General features: G+C 36.1%; 1 protein-coding gene and 1 long non-coding RNA gene across 4 annotated transcripts in view; one reads left to right on the plus strand and one right to left on the minus strand.

Moving 5' to 3' along the window:
• Positions 1–6,130: 6,130 nt before the first annotated feature.
• LOC143374546 (uncharacterized) overlaps positions 6,131–19,397 on the minus strand; it is a 127,007-nt gene continuing 113,740 nt past the window's right edge. For 2 of the 3 annotated variants that reach the window (XM_076822743.1, XM_076822740.1), the window contains exons 9-14: positions 15,686–15,816; positions 15,456–15,604; positions 12,466–12,645; positions 11,335–11,439; positions 8,934–9,134; positions 6,131–7,598 (exon numbers count right to left, since the gene is read on the minus strand). In XM_076822743.1, coding sequence (XP_076678858.1) covers positions 7,437–7,598; positions 8,934–9,134; positions 11,335–11,439; positions 12,466–12,645; positions 15,456–15,604; positions 15,686–15,816 — 928 coding nt within the window. In that variant the 3' untranslated portion in view covers positions 6,131–7,436. The remainder of the gene's footprint in view (positions 7,599–8,933; positions 9,135–11,334; positions 11,440–12,465; positions 12,646–15,455; positions 15,605–15,685; positions 15,817–19,397) is intronic. The other variant, XM_076822741.1, reaches the window with a different exon arrangement.
• On the plus strand, positions 12,507–16,279 carry LOC143374601 (uncharacterized). The gene is made up of 2 exons (XR_013086701.1): positions 12,507–12,671; positions 15,628–16,279. It is a non-coding gene; the product is annotated as an uncharacterized LOC143374601 (long non-coding RNA).

Raw genomic sequence — 19,397 nt, forward strand, 5'->3', positions numbered from 1 at the left:
TAAGGTTTATTAAACTTAATTCGGTCATTGGTGCAATATCAGTCTGCACATAACGCACAGCTTTGAAGCTGCATTACTCATAAGTCACGTTACGACTTTGGATGCGAAATTGTAATTAAATGTGCAAGCATAAAAGTGCACATTTCTCCTATAAACTTATAAATTATTAATAAGAGGCGATAAATAATGGGAGTTCTAAATGTATAGTGTTTAGAGGTAGAATAATGGAGTATAAAGTAAACTTGATAGGAATATTTTGAAAATTAAAAAATAAGTAGAATATGTATATCATTTCATTATACTACTACGAGTATTATTTATTACAATACTATGAGTATCATTTATTATAATACTATTGTAATACTTGGAGTAAATTTAGAATACTAATTACTCAGTGGATTTAGGATACTAAATACAACACTAGATAGATTGCTAAATAAATAATTTCTCGAAGATTGGAAACCTTTACCTAGTGAACCAACAGTATTTACCGAAAAGCTGATATGTAGTCGGAAACTTCCTACGCCTGAAGTAATATTTAAAGTAAAGTTTCCGCCATTCGGGGAAAATAAGGCAAGATAAAAATTTCAGTGTTTGAATATTCGAATACAGCATCAATTCGAATATTGTATTCGAATGCAGCCTGAATTCGAATGTTATATTCGAATACAGCATCAATTCGAATATTGTATTCGAATGCAGCCCGAATTCGAATGTTATATTCGAATATTGTATTCGAATATTGTATTCGAATATTGTATTCGAATGTTGTATTCGAATTTTTTTTTTAATTAAGCGTTTTAAGTCGCATCTACTTCTATGGTCATCAGCGACTACATTAGATGCATAAGGTTAATTAGTCATCGTATGAATTTGTGAAACAAAGAAAAAGAAAAGAAATGTTCCTGGGGCTCAGACATCTGAGATACTGGCAAGCACAGGCGCTAAATCAGTTGTCGGATCCCAATGTCTTCAAGAAAGGTGAGCACATTGTTGAAAATATCCGGATCGATGAGCATCTGTTTCAGGTCGGTGCCAATTTTGTGTTGATTTCGGTCTGCTGTGTACTTGGCGCATTCCGTCAGTATGTGCTGGATGGAAACAGGTATACTTTGCAAACATCACATTCTGCTGGTTCGTTCTTGGTGATGAGATGGGAGTGGGTCAAGTGAGTGTCACTTGGTCTTTCCGATTTTCTAGCCAGGTTCCATTTCTTTCAGAGACATCCTTCCTGATCAGGTGCAGTTTGGTGGTTTTGCCCGTTTTCCATTTGTCATCCCATGGGGCCTTAACTGCGATACGAATCGGCGCTTTGAGATCGTTGTAATACACAAGGGTAGAAACTTCAGGTACTGGTAGTGAACATGCTGACTTGGCTAGGGTTAGGTCTGGGTTAGATCTGGGTTAGCTTTTTGGTTTCCTTCGATGCCCACGTGAGATGGTATCCAGATTAAAATAAACTTTTTGCCTAGATTTTTTAGATTAAAGAGGGTCTCCTGAAGCTCTTGGATGATGTGGTCACCTTTGCTGGAATCCTTAATTCCCTCAATAGCAGACATGGAGTCAGTGAGAATGGCAAACAAGGAATCGTCACTTTTTCTTATAAATTTCCCAGCCTGTAATATAGCATACGTTTCGCATCTGGATAAGTAATATAGTAAAGAGAGTTCTAACCCAAATTTGAGTTTTGCGTTCAATACACGTTAAGAGTCGTACGATAGACGTTCAGTACACGTTCAAAGTGGTACAATAGACGTTTAATACATGTTCAGAGTGGTACTGGCGCCATAGGTGTATCGACCGTCTATCGTATCACTCTGAACGTGTATTGAACGTCTATCGTACCACTCTGAACGTGTATTGATCGTCTATCGTACCACTCTGAACGTGGATTGAACGCAAAACTCAAATTTGGGTTAGAACTCTCTCTACTATACTACTTGGATATGCTGTAGAAATCTGGTAACTTATATGTATTTGAATATTGTATTCGAATACACCCCGAATTCGAATGTTGTATTCGAATACACCCCAATTCGAATGTTGTATTCGAATACAGCCCGAATTCGAATGTTGTATTTGAATACAGCCCGAAGTCGAATGTTGTATTCGAATACAGCCCGAATTCGAATGTTGTATTCGAATACACCCCAATTCGAATGTTGTATTCGAATACAGCCCGAATTCGAATGTTGTATTCGAATACAGCCCGAATTCGAATGTTGTATTTCAATACTGTACTACTCAAGTGTATGTATTACCTTGTATACCAAGTGTAGTATTCCCTTACTGTAATATTCGAGGAATATTCGTAACATGCGGGTACTTACGAACCACTGAAATAATATGTCTTCGACTAGCCCCAACCCCAATCAATACAAAAAATCGTTTAATAACAATCCGGAATTAATAAAATCACGCAAAATATTTCTTCTGCAGCAACATACGTGTATATTGTATGAAATGAACGTACAACCACGTGTCACCTGCAAAAGCGAACCTTTCCGTATTCGTGGCGCTTGACCCCTTTTCAACTGCCACTCATTCCCAGCTACCGAGTCAATTACGCTGCGTTTTAGACACCGAGCGCGAGGGATTAGCCGCGAAGGTTACATATGGACGGGCACGTCTCTGTTGCCGTTCACGGCATATAACGCGATAGAAGACAGTTTGAATCATCACTGCCAGAAATAAGAGTTCGACGATCGTTCGAGTGCGGTCGCTGGGCGTATTAAAGGGCCATCGCGCGGCCTCAGATGGCCAATGAAACACGAGGCCTCTGGAAAAATAATTGGACACAATTGTTAAATTGTGCATTTCCTGATAAAACTGGCCTAACGATGCCGGAAGACAGTCTCGACGTCGATTCTGCCGAAATTTCAAATACCCGTGCCTCCTCGCTGGTGTCTCATTAACAAAGGTGCATTATTCATCCGCCACGCGCCGATTTTGTTGTAACTTTTGTAGGAGACGTTACTTCATAAAACATTACTTTATTTTAGGGTAATTGTTCATATCTTGGGGAGAGGGGGGGGGGGTGAAAGCAGCCCTCCAGTGAGTAATTGAAAAATACAATTTCCCAAATACATTAGTGATTCGATTCCTGTTCCAAGCGCAGAGTCCGGCTGGGACATGAATCATGGATGGCCCTACATTCTGGCATGTCACAAACTTCGGGCTGTTGGTTATTTACGCCGGCGGCAATCCGCTTTTATGTTTCGCCGACAGTCCAGGGAAAGCACTGCGAGTGACAAAGGGTGAGAGTGAACCAGACAGAAATAAGAGCGAGTCAGAGACGACGAGGGTGAGTGAGGTGTATGGATTATTTAGGTCGGTGCATAAGTATTGCTTTTTATTATCCCGATATTCTTACTAAAAACGAGACGCGAAATTCTTAATTTGAATTAATTGTCAGTGGGTCAAGAGTGGATAAAAGTTCCCGGAACGCTGAATTAATAAAGCCGAATGGTACGTTTGCTGCCGTTTAGTCTGGCGAGCAATTTTCAGCAATTAAATGCGAGACGACATCGTTACGATCGATCACAGATGGTCGCTGGCGAAATAATTATCGTTGACAGCGTCGATTAGAGGCAGTCCGAGGTCTTGGACTACAATAGCATATCACTTGGTGCCCTGCACACTGTATATTATAACAGCTAATATGCGATTATTCAATTGAAAGAGCCGGTTGATTCCCGAGGAACTAGGCAGCGGATAGTTTAGAACATGTTTTCGTAGAGGCCGCGAGTTTTCCTGCTACGTTCGAAGATGTGTAGATAAAAATTAAACTTGCAACTGGTATTCAATGAAACTACTTAGGTAATTTTGTGTTCTACATTAGAGGTGTAAAAATGTAAGATTTAAATCAGCTGCACAGTTTATTTAAAACATAAATTTTGTAAATTTAAAATAAATTTTCTATTTTATAGTTAAAATTAAATTTACCAAAAATTAATTTTTATTATCTATAATCTGCAAAATTTATTTATTTATGTTAAATAGTATTTTCTATAGATTAGACCGCGTCTTTATTGCAGTGCTCCGTTATTGCTGAGTCCTTTAGGATTATTTAAAAAATAAAATTATTGAAATCGATCAAGATTTGCGCTGTCGAGCGATTTTTGTCAAAAAACTCACACTGTGCGTCGGCAAACGCCTGCGAATTCGGCGCGCCCAAGTTAATCTTTGGCCTCGCATATTTATTAGTTGCAGATGCATGCATCAACCTACCAAGGAGTCTCCGATATTGAAATAAAATTCATTACTATTTGGAAACATGGTTACAACTATTATACGGTTTTCACCGTATTACTGTAACCCCATTAACCCGGTTAACCGGGTTACAGATGAATTCTGTTACCCGGTTAGGCGGGTTAGTCGACGGTATGGTGTACCGAACCGGGTACCGGTTGGGGTTGGGTTCCCTGCTTAGAAGTGTCCACAAAAACGTATAGTAAAGCTGCTTAAGATTTCCTTGAATGGTTTATTAAATACAAGATTTAACAACACAATAATATAATCATAATAATACAAATATTAATAATATTATTAATCGTGTCGCAATTGAGACATTCTTACAAACAGGAAACTGTACAAAACTCAGTGTCGACAGCAAAGAAAGCAATAATCCAGGCAGTGTCTTAAAGCACCAACTATAGAATATAATTTAACGAAACAAGGAATTATTACTAAATAAGGAGGAGTGGAGGTGGGGTTAGCTATTAAAACTGCGCCACGTGTAACGAGGCCTCATAACAAATTAATAATTATCTTTCTCGGTGAATTAACATCTACTTTACAATTAATAGTAGATCGCGTTCGACGTGAATTCGATAAGAACTGACATCATCAATTGAGAACTGAAGTGGCATGTCTTCTTTTTTGCGTAATCGCGATCACTGGCAGTGATTGTTGTCGTTGTGATCGTCATTGCACAGGAGCAGGTATCGATTCTTTGGTATCAACATTACGCGCGTGGTCGTGCGACCGAAATTCAAATTATCTTTCATTCAAACTTTCCCAAACGTCAGAATGGAAATATCATTGACATTGATATTACTGTGAATGTCGATTAAACTAAGTATGTACGTGCTGCTGTGTTTAAGAATTATTAGAACTATGAAACGTTACTTTCAATAGCCTATTAGATTCTTTAAATATAAGCATTGACTTTCTAATATTTATTCATTTTTAATTATTAATTTTAAATTATTGTTTTAAAACTATTTATTTCAAATGTGGTATTGCTATAGACGTCGCAATTCTTACATATTTTTTTAGCAAAAGTCTTTTACTTTCTTTATTATTCAATGATCTTTGACATTGTGAAGATAGTATTTTATGCAAGGAAATTATTGTAAATTACTTTCATGTGTTTTCCATGCAGAAATTTAATGAAAATGTACTCGTAACACTGGTTGTCTAATTCACTTAACCCTTTCGTTACGGGTGCCGACTATAGTCGACACCCATGCGACGACCTGTGTGTACGGGTGCCAACTATAGTCGACACCCATGCGACGACCTGTGTGTACGGGTGCCGACTATAGTCGACACCCATGCGACGACCTGCGAACACTGAAGATTACCGACGTGCACACTTTGCGGCGCGGTGCCCCGTTCAGTGGCGTCACTCCAGCGGAGCGGACTGCCGTAACGAAAGGGTTAAACATGACGTATATAACTGGTAAATAATATTATTTATGTTCCACACTGTAATAGTGTATTTTTATAACTAATTATTTTGATTGGTGATGTGTGTATACCTACTTTAATTAATTGAAACGATCCGAAAGTCATACTATTCTTTAGACTATCACATCTAATAATTATTAATGCATCAATAAATAACAAAATCATAATTTTTTTTAATTTTCTTCCTTGAACAGTGAAGTTTTCACTACTCGTTGAAAAAGTTATTAGAAATTAAGAAGCACTGTATGGAAATAAATAGAAATATAAAAAACTCGAAGCAATACCACACCCAAATAAATATTTTCCACATTCCCATGATTGCACTTATATTAATGTTATGGATTGGAATTTATTTAGAGAAAGTCTGAAATGTGGCACAGGAGAGAAATGATATTTGAAAAAACAATTTTAGGGAATTCGCCAATTTCATGCACAATTATAATCGTGTCATCTGTATTTGGAAAACAACAAGTGGAAGTACAATAAACGTTAAATTAACGGAGTTGAGGGTAATACCTAACTTTGAAAAGCAATTTCGTTTGCCCCTTCCAATGAAAATCTCGGGCACGCCACTTCGTCGACGACGTTAGCACGTCTCTTTGGCAAATTCGTTTTTGCTTCTTTTTGTTCTCAATGCTTCCATACTAGTTCACGTTAACTGCTTGAGCTTCATCGTGATTATTTCAATCGCACCGAATCGATTCTCGTACCTACTAATTAACGCTTCGATTAATATCGTCGACTCGATCGATCGAAAATCTACAGCCACAGTCTGTGTAACAAGAAATCATCCTAAGCATACTCGTGCTAAACGATTAATTAACCATAAATGTACAAAATAAGAGCGTATACTATTATTCCTTGTAATCGCTTGTTCATTTAATCGTGACACGAACAGTCAGATTTCTATTATCTCTAAGCAGAAGATTACTATCTTTGCATAAATAACTAAAAGTAACTCTTAGAATTGCCAGCAATACCATGGAAGGTATTCATATTTTGATTAACAATAGTCCTTATATTTCTTCCATTTCAGGGCTACGTGGAATTTGTAAGTGAAAGAAAGTCTATTAATTTTACTTAAATAGAACGTGGCGATGTTGAGCTTGTAAATAATTTATAATAAATTACGGAACCGAAATCGAGTAGCCTTTAAACATTCGCGAGTAACAACATTTTCAGTTGAATCTTCAGCGTACTTTAAAAGTATACAGTTTAATACCAAATGAACATGTTAATGACACACTCGTGGTGAACATTTCTTTCATTTCATGCAAGACGTGAAATACACAGTGCCAGCAACATTTTCAAAGCGTCGCATTGGTGGTCTACCTTGACAATTCTTACTTGAATTGAGTTTCGCCGTTTGAACCCTTTGAACTACTGTAGCAGACACATACGAGCGCACCAGAAGTGGGGGCAACTCCTTTTACGTTTCTCTGTTACATGCTCTCCACCGTGCCTTAGTCTTATCATTAAACTCCGTTGTGCTCTGAGTGACTCTTAGGTAACCGTTTATCTGAAAAGCTGTCCATTCTTACATTTAGCAGTTATTCTGGGAAGGGAACTCTGTAAAACGAGGTAAATTGGCCTCGCGCGCAACACGCCAGGTTCATTTCCAAGCGTCTTTAGAGAGACAACAAGAAACAAATTCTTAGGGGACTTGGTTTCCTATGCCCTTCCATTTGGATCGATGCTCCTCGTGTTCCGTTTTCATCGCGAAGCAACGAGTCCTGTGGTACTCAGACTACATAAATTGGATCCTTGCACACCGATATCCTTGCTTCTTGAAGAATTCTTAGCCTCGGTCCCAAGGGAACGCCCATTTTCTGCAGCCGCTCCTCGCTTAGGTAGGGAAGCTCCACCATTCCGACCTTCTCTTTCTCAAACGCGTTTGCGTATTTCTGAAAATGGTAAGGTTCCTTTCATTCCTTCAGAACGGAGTCTTAAAATGGAAATTTTTTACTGACGAGATAATGCAGGGAGGGTCACAGTGGCGGATTTAAGAAAAAAGGCCCAGGTGGCAAACGTTCTGAGGGGCCCATTTAGGGGGGGGGGGAGGTAGTTTATTAAAAATGGGCTAAGTGTAGTAGTACGAAAGAAAATGTAGTATTTGGATACATATAGCTTAGTCATAATTATTGTGGGCCTTGAGGCCCTACAGGGACCTAGGCGGCAACTGCTCATCAGCCGCCCTGTTGAATCCGCCACTGAAGGGTCAATTATTTTGTAAAATATCTTCTAGCTTTACATGCGTAGGGTAAGTTTTGGAAATGCTCTTCTAATAAATTGTGGTAATTTTTTGTGACATGTTCTTTTTTCTTAAGTAACTTCTAAATTCTGACACGATACATGGAGTCTTGATTGACTCTTTCTATAACTCTGCCTGTTTTGTTTACTTATTAGTTAGCTTGCCAGTGTGTAAATTAATTATTGTATTGCGTTGAAAACTACGGAGAGAAGAGATGTAAGAATATTATATAGAATAGAGCTAATAATATAGTACTAAATTTTCGCAAAATAGGCAAAGATTGCGAACTTTGATGGCCTGTATTTTTTAGGTTTTTAAAGAAATTGAATAGCAGGAAAACGCTGACTTAGGCCCACCCTCATTTCACGTAGATTGTACGTCATATTTTAATTTCATCAACATTCGTAATACCATGTGGAAAAAGTTAATGATATCACATGGGATGATCTAGTGCAGTAAATACTGCCATCACTATGAAAATAAATTTCCAAATTAATCTTAATGCTTTTGGCATGATTTTCAGAAAAACTCTATTTCCTTTTAGAAAAACTAGATAAAGTTTGTCGATTAAATTTATTATGCTGTTTTTATTACTATTTTTTAAAGAAGTTGGCTTTAAATTCTGCAAATTACATTTATATGTAATTTCCTTAATTATAACCCAAATTAGGCCGGGTTTGGTATCATTTTCATCAGAGAAACACGAGGAAATGATTGGTTCCATTTCCGTGAAGATCCAATAAGAATTACGGAACTTGAAATTTGGTTTAAACAAGCCTAAAATGATAATGGGGATGAATTTTTATCAACCTAACCGGGGTGAAGTTCTCAACTTAACTGGGCATAACTGTAAATAACATGTGTAACATCACCGACGAGTAATTGGATTTATCTCATTAATTACTGTCACTGTGACCGATCTATTTCAAAATTAGTTAAAGTTTCTTAACAAATCAAATTAAAGAAGATAATAATTCAAGTTTCGTACCTCATACCCAAGTTCCCTCAGGAACAGTCTGATGAGAGGTGGTTCCGTGCCGAAGAACTTGGTAAGCTTTTTCACCCTCGAAGGATTGGAGAGGGCTGGCAACTCGGAGTCCTTGATCAGAGGCTGGGACTGCGATCTCACCATTGCCATGCTCGTCTGTGTCCTGAGAGCAGCAATCTCGCCCCTTATGTTCTCCATTTCCTGCGAAAACCTGGTAGTAGTGAGTTTTGGAAATTCGAGATTGCCTCTTCGTCTACTTTGCTCGTTTTTCATTACTTTTCCGCGTTTATGCTACGGCAATAATTATTCGTTCAGTTATTGGAGCAATTACGAATTCTATGGATGAAATAAAATTGCAATTGTTATATAGTAGCTCTGAAATTTTCTTACAAATATTCCGCAAGTACCAGTGTATACATAATTTATTGATATTAAGTAACTTTTCACACTCTTAATTTTACATTCTGTACATTCAACTTTCACTTATTTTGTGAATTGGGTAAGAAATTTATTAGTGCAGAATGAATAGTTGGCAACCTAGTAATTACTGATTTTATCTGCTTCTATATCGGCGATCATAAAATTGGGTTTCTATCGTGATGCTGCACCATAACCGAATTGTGTTCACGTCGCGCTTGTAACAATAATTTTGAATCTGAACGTACACAATGTAACAATTACAATCCAGAGCGATGAGTAAAACACATAATGGAAGAGTGTTTAGTAGGGTGGAGCGGAAAATTTAAATTTAAATTTTCAGTTTGAAAATGGTGCAGGATAGCTGGCTTTTGATTAACCAAACGCAAATGTAAAAAAAATTAAGAAAAATATTCATGTCGGCAGGTTCCATTTTCTCCTAAAAATGATTATATGATTATATGATTATATGATTATATGATTATATGATTATATGATTATATGATTATATGATTATATGATTATATGATTATATGATTATATGATTATATGATTATATGATTATATGATTATATGATTATATGATTATATGATTATATGATTATATGATTATATGATTATATGATAATATGATTATATGATTATATGATTATATGATTATATGATTATATGATTATATGATTATATGATTATATGATTATATGATTATATGATTATATGATTATATGATTATATGATTATATGATTATATGATTATATGATTATATGATTATATGATCATTTTTAGGAGAAAAAGGAACCTGTAGACATGAATAATTTTCCAAAATTTGTTTACAGTTGTGTTTGCTTAATCAAAAGACAACTATCCCGCACCCAGGCCAACTGAAAATTCAAATTTAAATTTTTACCTATATAGTATCGCTCCGCCCTAGTGTTCAGTGAGTAAAAATATATAAGTAAAAGCGAAACTTCCAATAACCATCGAAGAGATTGTTTGAATGGCAAGAAATATGTAGCAAGGATAATATTTTATTTAAAAGAAACCAAAATACTCGAGGAAATTTAATATAAAAAACACGAAATATTCTTGGTGAGAAACAAAGAATTTTATGAAAATGAAACATTTTATTCAAAATATAGTAAAATATATTCTATTATAGAATATTAGTAGACATTTAGAGAAGTAGCAAGGAAACTTCTGTAAGCCTAGAGTTCCGATTTTTTGGAAACTACAGGTTTGTAGAGCACCTCAATAGAAGTATCAGACTATTTGCTTTTTCTGCTCCTTTTTTTTTTCAGTGTGGAAACACCCTTAACTCTTTCACGCTTAACGTCGGATATATCCGTCGTCTGCAAAACGGTCCAAAATATCCACGAAACGATTCCAAGATATATATATATGTATCTAATATGTATATTGGCGGCTACCATCGCCGTCGCGAAAGAATTAAACGTTAATGTGTGTTTTCCTATTTTCCTGTATGACAGACATGCTCAGTCGGAAGCACAAGACCTCCTTAGGTTCTGCCCCGGGTCACAGTTTAAAAAAAAAACGGAATTTTCGGATTACCGAAGTTCCCTTGTAAGTAACTTCCAATATACAATAATTAGCGTTTAATTAGATTTAAGTGTAAAATCTGTGAACAGTGTAAGAAGTGTATGTAATCTACGACAACAGCCAAATTATTTTTTTATTTTATTTTTAAAGTGTATGTAATCTACATTAAAAAATAAAATAAAAAAAGTAATTTGACTGTTTTTTTTAAGAAGCATATTACATAACATATGCATGTTTATCTGTACGTTGCTTCCATTTCCTACTCCATTTCTTTGTTCCCACTACCTACCTTACGAAAACCATTCTTTTTCAAGATATTTTTCATTGTATTTTAATTTTCATCTATCCATGATGTTTCTGCGGTTCTCTTATAAAATGTGCTACAAGGTAAATATTTAATTTTGAATATTAATGAGATTCTCTCACCTGTATCATTAAGTGTTGCGTTCTCATCTCCGAACTAAGATGTGCCACGGATCTGGCAAGTGTAACTACGTGAGACTCTAACCGTTGGAAACGTTTGTTAATGCTCTGTAAACATAGCAACAATTTTTGTCTATCAACAAAGAGTGAAGTTGTAACCGTGAGTAATATAAAATGGCGTGTTTTCCCAGAAACTCTGTATTCAAGGTTCATATTACGACATAATTGAACAACATTGAAATAACCATCAGCCACAGCTACTTCTTTGTAAACTAATTTGTCATTATTGGACTGCACTATATATAGACAAATTAAAGTTTCTTCACCAGTACTACACGTTATTACAGATGTGGCAATTTGGGAACAACCAATATGTACATATTTTTACAATATCAATCAAATGATATCTTATTTGCCTGAAGAAGATGTTAACAGATTTATGTATGATTTCAGAATTCAAATGTATTTTTTATCAGATTCTCTAAAAAAAGAGGTCATAAATAATGTTTCGAGTAGTATTTAATTTTACAACAATAAATATCTCGAGTTTAGTAAAAGTTTGAATGGGGAACAACTTCCCCAGTAATAAAAAAATATGAAAATTTCAATCACAATTAAAATTGTTATTCTGATTCATAGAAAAATAGATGTCTCAATAATGAAACAAATGAAACAACCACTTCGAAACTATTAGTTAAGACTATTGTGCCATGGCTCATTATGGTCCTTCTAGCCACAAATAAGACCCTGAATAAGAGTGATGTAACTTAACTTCACGCTGCCCCTGTCTAGAAGTCACTACTTAAAATCTACGAGTCAATATAACATGTAAAACTGTAAAGGTATAACTTATAGTTAGTTTCCAAACTTCTTTAACTTACATTGCTCTTACACTTAAAAACTGAAATGTAGTAAATAAACAATATATTTCTTGTGTATTGTAATAAAGTCTCTGCCTTATATTTATCCAGTGAGGCTTTAAATGAAAGCTAGGTAAGTATCTAAAGCTGACGAATATACCAAGGGAAAAAGGCATGAAGTTACAAAAAGCACAATATATATTCCTTTCTGAAAGGAGCCACTCTGGTGGTTTAACGAGACCATTGGCATGGGAAGCTATCTTCAGGGACTGACCTTGATGTCTTTGGCTTTCTTCATCCTGTCGTCGATCGCGTGGGACCTACGTTTGTCGTGATGCCTTGTGACAGGCCTGGACGAGACAGATGACGTCGGCAACGACGAGACGGAACCGTAACTGGCAAGGCCTCTGGCCTTTCGTCTTTTCTTTACGCTTCCGCCGAGCAGCTTCAATACCTGCGCTCATCAACAAAGTGGTTTCGGTACAGCGTCCAATAACAGAACGTTACTTGCAACATAGGGAGTGCACACGGTTCAGATCACTGATTTATAGTCAGTGTAAAACGTCTATGATAATGTGCTGAAAGCATAGGGTACAAAACTCGGCAGCTTTCGAGAAAATCGGGTTCAAACTTCTGCCTTTTCTAGACCCTCGATATGCGGTTTAGTGTTCACTCGTATGTGAACACTAAACCGCAATTAAGGTGTAGTGGATATTCCTGAATTCTTATTTCAAATGCTCGTTATCCTATCCCACTGCATAATATTTTATCTGCGGAATTTTTGAAGGGTGGTGACAAACCGGTGAACAAGTCGATTATCAGAGTAGGGGAAATGTGTCTAAAACGATCTCTCGGGGTAAAATGATTCCTGGCTGTTCCGCGGCTGTTAGTCATGCTATTTCTTAATATCGATATACAAAAGTTCAGCCTGTACGTCATCAAGTGTCGCACGAAGTGCCATGTAAATATCAGGGCTGTGTGTATTGTAAATAAAAAAATATAAAAATTACTGCCTTTTATCTAAGGTAAGGTCTTTTTCAATGTTGTGTAACTTTTGTCATAAAGGGCTTACAAGGGAATATTTTTTTCAAAAAATTCTGAAACTGTGTCAATATGTAGGGGATTTCCTTCTGATTACAACGCAATTTTTGTTTGCTGCCCAAATTCACTCGAAGGGGGTGAAATTAACCCCTGAAAATTCGGCTACTTTCCGATTTTGTGTTATAACAAGCGAAGTGTAAGAGGTAGAAAAAAAGTTCCAAGACAAAAGTTACGTCTTTTAATTAGATCTAGCATATGGTGTGAAAATTATTTTACAGTTGGCGAGTTATAGCACAAATTCGGAAAATAACCGGATTTTTCAGGGGTCAATTGCACCCTATTAGAGTGAATTTGGGTAGCAAATAAAAATTGCGTCGTAATCAGCAGGGAATTTCCTACATATCCACAAAGGTTCAGACTTTTTTTAATTTCCAGGTTCGGGATGTTTCCTTGTTAGTTCACAGCTGTTTTTTTCGCGAATTTAATGACAATTCAAAAATAATTTAATGTATGCTTCGTTACCTAATGTAATAATTTGACGTTATATTCAACCACTGAATGAGAGTTGGGTGTTTGGGGTCATATGATCCCAGGAACCCCAGGGGGGGGGGGCGTGAAAACATTTGACATTTTGAGTCTGCGAAGCTGATCTCATTTCCTTATGTTTGTTAATTGATTTTAAGTATTTCTATTCATTGATTATGTACCAACAATTATCTAAGATTTGATTTTACTGAAAAATTGTTTCAATTTATTGTGTTCGCAAATTTTGTGACTCAGTTTAATTTCTGTTTTTATTTAAATAAACCAATGCTTTTTAATGTTCGTCTTATTTACTATCAGTAGGTATAAAATGATCCTAGATGAGATTTTTCTAACAATCCCTCGTGGGGATCATTTTATACACATAGGTGTACAAAATGATCCTTTAGTACGCCTTCACAAAAATGTGAGTAAAAAATATAATTGATCAGGCAGCTAAATTTGATCTAAGCCAGTGGTGCACAGGGAGCCGTTTTAGCGCCTAGCTGCGAGCAACTCGCCTGTCTTGTTACTAAGGTTAGAATCGGTGAGGAGAACTGCAGTAGTGTATATAGCTGGGTTCAAGTCACACTACTGCAGTTCGCCTCACCGATTCTACCTTAGCAACGGGACAGGCGGGTTGCTCGCAGCTAGGCGCTAAAAACGGCTCCCTGTACACCCCTGATCTAAGCCAATAACAAGGTAGATAAACTAACTTACAAAAACAACTTTACTTTTATTTAAATAATGTGCATTTTTATTTTTTATATGAATTACGCCTTAAGGGGATCGTTTTAGACACCTTTCCCCTACTAGTTAGCAAGGGACATAATACGGTTCACAGGACCGTCAATTTTTGGTAAATGTTTAGATTAGGGGAGGATTCTCCGATTTCAAAGACCTTCGCATATCCTGCAAGGTCATCATTCTGAACAAAATTTCACTCTAAACTTTTCGGCGCTCGGCTTTGGTTTACAGGATATTTGCTAAAAACTTGACATAATTGTACATTGAAATCTGCCTACACAGACGACTGTTTCACAGCCAGTATTGTTTGTAAATTAATGTCTCTAATTGTTGATTATATAATAAATATTGATAAAATACGTGAATAAATATTCTAACCCCAAGAATGGTAAACCTGTCGAAAAGCTACCTCCTCACCGATTTCAATGACCTTGACATATGTCGTCAACATTTCTCTCTAAACTTTTTGGCTTTTTGCCTTAGTTTCAGAGATATTAATAAAAAAAACTATTGGCATAATATATTGAAATCAGTTTCATAACCGACGGTATTAGTATTGGTTTGGGCTAGATTAAGGCGAGGGGGGGGGGCGTAAAGCATGGTAGCGAACCGATGTGAGTATGTGTTAAACTGGGTAACTGTGGGTGACGGGAAAGTGAATTGACTCCTTGCTTTACGCCCCCCCCCCTCCCCACTTACCTAGCCCCAACCAATACCAATACCCTCGGCAGTTCTAGGGTTAAGTAAAGTTTTCTGTGAATATCTCGTAAACCAAAGCTGAGCGCCGAAAAGTTTACAGGGAAATGTTGTTCAGAGCGATGACCTTGACAACATATGCGAAGGTCATTGAAATCGGAGAATCCTCCCCTAATCTAAACATTTACCCAATTTTTTAACGACGCATGGCCTAGACACCACCGACAATCAAATTCTTTGGAAAGAAATACACCTCACCTCACTGTACATATTTTCCAGCCCCTCTAATTGTTTCCTAATGGTCCTCGCGTCGTTCGTGCTTAAATCGGAGTCGCTCCTGTCCAACATGGAGTCCAAATCGAGACCAGTCGTTGTCGAAGTTAAGTCGGCCGCTTCTATCCCGAAAACTGAACAGATAACATGCCTGTAGAGTTATAAGGAGAGCAACCAGGAACACGAAGGATGAAGGGGGTGAAAAAGGTACTTACGATGGGAGAACTTCTTCGCCACTTCTTTCTTGGATGTCGAGGCACCACGATGCTTCGAGCTGCTCGAGAACCCTCTCTTCTCCATGGCCTTGCTGTAATCGCTGTAATTAGGTTTCGATCCGTATGGTAAACTAAAAGGCCCACAAACATGCACTTGTTAAGTTTGCCGAGAAAGCCTGAGGAAGACCGTTAATTATCAGGGAAGGACTAGACAACATTTAACGATCAGCCTGCCACTAGTTATTTAGTACATAATGTGCCACATGGGGTGTGCATGAAATTTGGGTCATCGATTTGGTTAAAATGTTGCACAGAGGTAGTTCATGCCACGTGTAGTAATCATAAGGGGTGGCAACAGGGTAACGACTCCAAACGTAAAGGTATCTTTGGGAATTTATTGAAAGCAAACTACTTAATGAATCCTTTTGAAATTTTTAGGACACTTTATTGGATGTTTAAGTTATACGAATATGTTTTTTGAAATTTATTTAAAACAGATTTATAAGCTGTAGGGGATCATTATATGTTTGGGCTCCAAACAAATTTCGCTGACGTGGTTGACAGTTTTCCGACGAAACGGTTCTTCTGAGAAAATGGAACCAGAAAGTTTTAGAAACTATATGCGGGTGGCTGTGGCACGACGGGTTCGATTTTAAAAATTTTGCAAAATGGCAAAATCGTGGAGCTCTGAGGAAAATTGGGATTTTGTTGTAGAAAATTAAACTCTTTCGTTGAAAAAGAAATAGAAGAAAACGACCAATCAAAAAACCTCCACGACTACTATAGCCATCCGCATATAGTTTCTAAAACAGTTTGGTTTTTTGATTTTAGGAGAACCGTTTCGTCGAAAAACTGTCAACCATATCAGTGGAAATTTGTTGCAGCGCTAAGTTGCTGGTCCTGTACAGCTTATAAATCTGCTGTAAATACATTTAAAAAAAGATATTCATATAATTTAAATATTCAATGAAAAGTTCTGAGAGTTTCAAAAAGATTCATCAAGTAGTTCGCTTTTAATAAATTTCCAAAGAGACCGTTAATTTTCGGGCAATTACTCTCCCTTAAATGCACGGAACGCATTTTTCAAAGTTTCGTGAAATGATTAGGTTTAAAGTTTCGTCTCTTCTAAGATTGAGCCAAGTCATGCAGAATAGCTGCCAACCCCCAATGATCCGAAATTCAGTTTTACTTTGAAGATTTTAATTGTTAAAAAAGAGTAGCTTCATTTCTAATCGGTATTTTTTTTCTTGTTATTCTTTTAGAATTTTTTTAATGGATTTTGTTTAAGCCTAAAATATGGCTTGGTAGTTTTAATAATTATATAATATATGAATTGTTCTATGATTGATAATTTTTTGCAAAATAAAAATCACAAAATTATGGGATCCGTACTACATTTAACTATTTTTTTTTGTCATTTTGAGGGTTGGTAGCTTTCTGCACAATCAGGTCTAATTGTAAGTCTTTCAGAACACACGCTTGTTATGCGTTTTTCAACAATTAATTAATAATTTGGAAACGAAGACTCAAACGCATTTCGTAATTCTTGATTTTCGTTTTATTTTAGCATGTAGTATCACCCCTTAATCTTTCTATCACCTATTGTCGAACACCCTGTATATGTTATACGCTAATTGTGATTAAAATTTTAACCAACTCTATAACTTGAACTTCGTGCATTCACCTTGTAAGTTGTAAATAATCAGCGTCATGCTACAATACTGAAGTTTGGTGTTAAGTTACCCTATATAAAATATTAGAAGCTACTAAAGCAACGTGGGCGGTATTGTTCAAGTACCTTGATCACTTTCATTGTTAGAAAACTGGGAAATATTGGATAATTCGATAATTGCAAGCCTGCAAACTGAATGTGGCAAATTTTCTATAAAGTTAAGGGAATTTATAACGAAATGTTATTTTCAATTTATTTTATGTCCAATTTCACTTCTATATAGCAGTATGAAGCTTACAAAATTCTAAGAATGACGGTGAACGTGGAACAAAAAATTATAGAAAATTAATGTTTAATTATAAGCATAGATTTTAGTATACTGTTTTGAAAAAGTTGCACGTTTAATTGCTCGTTGATGAGCACTGATTCTAAAAAAATTCATTTTGACGTCTTCAATTTACTTTTATATTTATATTTCTACTTTTATATTTTTTTACTATTGCTTTCGGTTTGATGATTAAGCGACAATTTTTTATATTTGCAAAAGAGATCGTAGTTTCTGCTAAAAATTAGAGTAAACAATAGAAAGTTACGCTTTAAAAACTGAAAGTGATGTAAGCAATTTGGGAAAATAACTTTCCTAAATAATTATTATATAAATAGCTTGCAGACTCCTGTGTACCCTACTAAATGGAAGAAATAAAATAAAATCATCAAAGTAAAAAATAAAAGGTTCAAGTCGATTGATTTAATTTCCAATTTGAGGTGCACCATGCAACAGGGCGAATGAGAATTCACCCAGACGCTGGCAATTAAGTAAATTTCCATAAACAAAAACATAATATGATATTACAAATGTTACTAGATATAATGCAAGAAACCCCATGTTGATGTCTCTTGTTATTTCTTAAGAAAAAATTAACGAATAACACTCATTTGTCGTCCGTCTAACAAGGAACATCACTCATCTGTTGCACGCCGATTTTCAGGAAACTCGGCATACAGATAGTACACCTAACATATGAGACAAATATTGTTTCAGTGGCAGAAATTCATGTTTAGCGGGTGTAATTGCCCTTCAAAGTTGGGGGCTAAAAAACTATTTAATCGAAATACAATAAAGGTGTTGAACTGGTACTATCCGCAGATAATAAAACATTAGATAATAGTATTGCTTTGCAAACTCATTCTTCAAACTCCAGACGTGACTGTATAAGGCTACATCCGCGCCCAACAAAAATCAACACTTTTTCATTTTCCGTTAATTTTAAAAAATTTAGAAAAATATACTATGTATAACTATTATCTATTTAGGTTGCGTCATCGTTGCATGTACAGATGCATTTTTAAAAATAAAAATATTGTAAGAGAAATATTTATAAAAAAGTACTCTTTAATTACAGCGACGCTATTTGTGATTTTGCAGAAGTTCTACTTAAGCCACGTTATTCCTCACAAAAAACCATGCAACTTTCAAGTTTATCATTTTTTTTCTATCCCTAGTCATTGTCGAGTTGTTCGATTAAATAATTTTCAGTTCATTGAATTTTTCATTTGAACATGAATTTCCGCCACTAAAAAATATTTTTAGGTGTCAGAAAACCAGTAACAGTTTGGTGATGTTTCTTATAAACCAGAGCTTCCCCTTAAAGAAGCACTATGATAATCCAGTTGCTTCTATTACAGATATCAAAATGTTCTGTGCATATCCAGCCATTATTGGAACAGAGATTGTATCTATTTATATAGCTTGTACTTTTTTAAATACCATTGAAACTTTAATAGCGTGAAATGAGGGGAAAGTGGTTAGAGAATAAATTGATTCGAGCGAACCCCAGCCCAATATGCATCCCTCTACCCGTACCCGAAAGAGTGCTGTGGCCTGTCTATTTTCAACAGTTTCATCGCCTGGTCGTTTTGGCGCATCGATATCGGTGTTTCGATCTGCGCGAGGAGTAGAAAGAATCGGAAGTAGCCTGGGGCAGTGGCCGGAACTAACATCTGTTACGAGACGAAGAGATCTGTTTGAAGTAACGTTAC

This window comes from Andrena cerasifolii, chromosome 11 (assembly GCF_050908995.1).
Source record: "Andrena cerasifolii isolate SP2316 chromosome 11, iyAndCera1_principal, whole genome shotgun sequence".
Taxonomy (NCBI): Eukaryota; Metazoa; Arthropoda; class Insecta; order Hymenoptera; family Andrenidae; genus Andrena; species Andrena cerasifolii.